The sequence below is a fragment of the Lepidothrix coronata genome, unplaced genomic scaffold (assembly GCF_001604755.1).
Source record: "Lepidothrix coronata isolate B3197 unplaced genomic scaffold, Lepidothrix_coronata-1.0 Scaffold547, whole genome shotgun sequence".
NCBI classification, from domain to species: Eukaryota; Metazoa; Chordata; class Aves; order Passeriformes; family Pipridae; genus Lepidothrix; species Lepidothrix coronata.
This window is the reverse complement of record NW_016690727.1, coordinates 1,695-5,989: the sequence shown is the minus strand read 5'-3', so window position 1 is coordinate 5,989 and position 4,295 is coordinate 1,695. Positions and strand designations below refer to the sequence as shown.

The 4,295-nt window shown below is 49.1% G+C and overlaps 1 protein-coding gene across 1 annotated transcript in view; it reads right to left on the bottom strand.

Moving 5' to 3' along the window:
- The window catches only part of LOC108510216 (zinc finger protein 664-like), a gene marked incomplete at its 5' end in the record, with an annotated part of 14,689 nt that extends 11,422 nt beyond the window's left edge, over positions 1–3,267 (bottom strand). The window contains one exon of the mRNA XM_017839893.1: positions 2,743–3,267. Coding sequence (XP_017695382.1) covers positions 2,743–3,267 — 525 coding nt within the window. The remainder of the gene's footprint in view (positions 1–2,742) is intronic.
- Between the last annotated feature and the right edge of the window lie 1,028 nt (positions 3,268–4,295).

Genomic DNA, 4,295 nt, shown 5'->3' with positions numbered 1-4,295 from the left:
TATTTATTTGTACAGTCATTGTAATATATTCCCTTTCCCCCATTCTGAGTCTGGTGTGTTTTGTCTGGAAAAACCCATCTCACATTAGGTTGAGATGTGGGAGGGGGCTTAGACTAGGGGATTGGATTTTGGGGCTATCTCAAACCATGACACACATATCCACACACATACACACACTCACACAACTTTCATGCCTGATGGCCATCACTTTATATTCTCACATAAACATACTTTTGAGTTTCATGTTACTGTGTTTTCTGGTTATGAACTGAGAAGTTATCATTCTTGTGTCTTGCCCTCAGATGAGTAAGATCTAATCATGTATTTCTGGTTTTATGAGAATATTTCCTGTAAATACAAACATTTTTCTGCTTCATGTTCAATTTAAATTCAAAAATATGTCAACATTCATATACTTCAAAGATAAAATATATACTCCTTCTATTTTTAAAAGCAAATATACATCTCCTTATGTTAATGGACTTTGGATTTTAAAGAGAACTTGTCAATAGTTATTGCAAAAACATTTTAAAAACTTCATTTCTTTGTTATGCTTATGCTTGCATCTCAAAACAATTTTGGCTACTTCAGGTAAACAACTTCAGAAAACAGCTACCAAGGCCATTTCCTGAACCAGCCCTTCTGTATTCCCCCTTTTTTTCTCTTAGTTGGAGGTGGGGGGTGAGGGGAAAAAGGGTTCTCGTGTTGTCTCTCTGCTGTCAGGGTCCATGCACTGAAATTAAACTCTTAGGTTAGTTACTACATGAATAAAAAGGCTTTGCAAAAAATAAAGAATAATTCTTAGCTCAGGCTGCAAAGAAAAAAGGAAAAAAAATCACTGCTGCGTCTCCGTTGGCAGCATTCTGTTTGCCTGAAGCAGTCAGGTTTAACTGGCATATGAACAAAGAACTTGTAAAGGAACTAAACCCAACTCTTAATACAGCCAACTCAGGCTGCGAAGAAAAAAGAAAAGAAGGTGGGGGGGTGGTGCCGCTTCGCTCCAGCCGTTGCCGACTCCGAGCCTGGCGTCCCTGCCAAGACAAGCCCTGTCCCAGAGGCTCGCTCCGAGTGCGGGGGGTTCGCAGACAGCCGCCCGCGGGGGGACACCGGAGGCCAGGCTCGCACCTCACCTCCCCTTCCCTCGCCTCCCCTTCCCTCTCCTGCCGCCGCTCCGCTGCTTCCCAGGCCGGTTCCGCCGCTCCCGCTGCCCAGCCCCGGCTCCCGCACGGTCCCTGCGCGCTGCTCTGTCCCAGGGCTGCCTCGCAGCTGCTGCAGCTGTGCCGAGCTGGTCCCGCTTTCTCAGCACAGCACGGAGTTGCAGCCGCTGGCGCTCTCGGGGGTTTCTGTGATGTCGGCGAGGGGCTCTCTCCCACTGCCCTCTCGCCACTGCCACTCCTGGCCGTCGGTCGCTTGGCCACGGCGTGGCCACTCCACCATCGGGCCACAACAAGAGTGGGGAAAGGGCAAGGTGGGACCTCCAAACTGACCATGAGGGGGCTGAGGAGTGGTGGAATGATGTGGAAGGGGTGGGAGAGGGAAGAAAAAAGGGAGGGTAGGGAACCATCAATTGATCTTGGGGGGGCTGTGGATTGAGGGGACAATGAAAAAAGTGGAGGAACAGAGAGAAGGGTGGAAAAGGGGGGGTGGTCTGGCAGGACAGATGGTCCCATGAGGGTCTTTGGACACAGGGAGGTTGCCAAAGGGGGGCGGCCCCCCTGAGCTCCCAACTTTCTGTGGGGTGGTGGGGGCTGCTGGATCCAATCTCAGCCTTGGATCATGCCAACAGTTGCAGTTTAGAGGAATTACAGAGGTGTCACTGAACCACATTTGTCCCCCAGGTTTAATGATGGCAATTCAGATCTATTAATAGAAAGAAATTTATTTAGGGTTCCAAACGATCAGACAAAAGATCTTCATCTGAATTATTTACTGCACAAGAGAAACACTAAAACTACCAGGAGTACAGGATAAGACAGGACAGTGCCCTACACTAAAGCAATTGTTGAAGCAATTCTACTCAAGCTGACACAAAAGCAATAACTCTTAATTAGAGATGGATGGAACTCCCCCAGACCAACGCTCGTGGGGAGATCTCTGCTCTCAACCTCCAGAATTGACCTTGGGGGGTCCCCAGCCAAGGCAGGAATCTCCACACAGCCCCCAAGAAGGGTTCTGTTGGAAGAAGCTGACCCTGAGAAAGGGGAATGGCTCTTTCTGGTCGAAAGGGATGGACTGACAGTCACTGGACTCCAGGGGTTGCCTCAGCATCAGGGGGTTCATTCGGGGTGGAAGCAGCAGCAGAAGCTCTTCCAGCAGTCGGAGCACTAGGGCTTCTTTTATTAGTGGGTCCTTTGGTGTTTGGTCAAGGTAGAGCTGTGGGAGAAGCTCTTCCCACACTCCCCACACTTGTAGGGTTTCTCCCCGCTGTGGATGCGCCAGTGGGTGACGAGGGTGGAGTTCCGGTTGAAACCCTTCCCGCAGTCGGTGCAGCGGAAGGGCCTCTCATCTGTGTGCACCCGCTGGTGCAGGAGGAGACTCCCACTGGTCTGAAACCTCTTCCCACACTCCCCACACTTGTAGGGTCGTTCCCCAGTGTGGATGCACCGGTGGGTGAGGAGGTTGGAGTTCTGGTTGAAGCCCTTCCCGCAGTCAGTGCAGCGGAAGGGCCTCTCATCTGTGTGCATCCGCTCATGCAGGAGGAGATGTGAGCTGGTCTGAAACCTCTTCCCACATTCCAAGCACTTGTAGGGCCGTTCTCCAGTGTGGATGAGCTGGTGGGTGTGGAGGTGGGACCTCTGGCTGAAGCTCTTCCCACATTCCCCACACGTGTAAGGCCGTTCCCCAGTGTGGATGCGCTGGTGGCGGATCAGGGTGGAGCTGTCCCTGAAGCTCTTCCCACATACCCTACACATGTAGGGCCGTTCCCCAGTGTGGATGTGCTGGTGCTTGAGGAGATCGGTGCTCTTCCTGAAGCTCTTCCCACATTCCAAACACCTGAAGGGCTTCTCCCTGCTGGGAGGATGCTTAGGGACCACCAGGTCAGAGTTACCTCTCAAGCTCCGGCCGCCTTCCCGGCACAGGCTGGCTCTTTCCTCCTCAGAGCACCCTGGGATGGCTTTGGAGCCCCTCCTGTGGGGGGATCTCCGGCCCTTTTCCTCCCCGCTGCCTTCCTGCGCCGGGGAGCCCTTCAAAACGGCCTCTCCCACCAGGGTCTCACGNGTTAATACAAGAGCTTCTGTTGTTTGTAGATGTAGTGGGTTGACCCAGCTATGACTGATTGAGGCCTGGTGTAAGTTAGAAAAGTCTCAAGGCTGTTATAAACATCATATGCTCCCAAAAGAAACCTATTACATAGGGTAATGTCTCATTTGCAAGGAGACGGTGCTCTGTTAGGCTGTGGGATGTTGCTTCCATTTTTACCCTCACTGAACATCCTGGACAATGATGACAGATTCAGCTCCAAGCCAGGCAGCAAAATCTGAATGCTGAATATCACATTCTTTGAGGCTGGTTTTGTTGCACTTACTATTTTGAAAACACATATCAACTTACATTATTGAGGTGCTGGTGCACATTTAAAGAAGAGCAGTGAGGGTGGTGAACGGTCTAGAGCCCAACTCTTATGAGAATTGGCTGAGGGTTGCTTAGTCTGGTGAAAAAGAGGCTCTCTATAGCTACCTGAAAGAAGGCTGTAGCCAGGTGGGAGTCAATCTTTTCTCCCAAATTACAAATGATATGACAAGAAGAAATGGCCTCAAGTTGTGCTAAGGGAGATTTAGATTGGATATTAGGAAAAATTTGTTCACTGAAAAGGTTGGCAAGCACTGTAACAGGCTACTCAGGAAAGTGTCTGAGTCACCACCCTGGGGGTATTTAAAAGACTAGTAGATGTGGCTCTCAGGGACATGGTTTAGTGGTGCACTTAGATTAACGGTTGGACTTGATAATTTTAGAAGTCTTTAGTGTGGAAAAGTCAAGGTAGACAAAACAAGCTCTTTGTTTACTACTTTTAAATTTGTTGGAGTAATCTGTATGACTGTGGACTTCAGCACATGATAAAGAGAAGATCTTATGACAGGTTTAGCCACTTGCAGAAAATTTAGAGAAAAACTTCATAAATTATTAATTGGATGCATAAAGTAGATCTTAGTTTTCAGGAGTTACTAGTGAAGCAGAGAACACATAGATTCATAAATAGAACATCTCTAGGTGGTAGCATGCTCTGGTATGCAGCATGATGTGAAGCTGCAGAATTTTTATCTTCATTACCTACCAAATATCTGTGCTGAGCACTG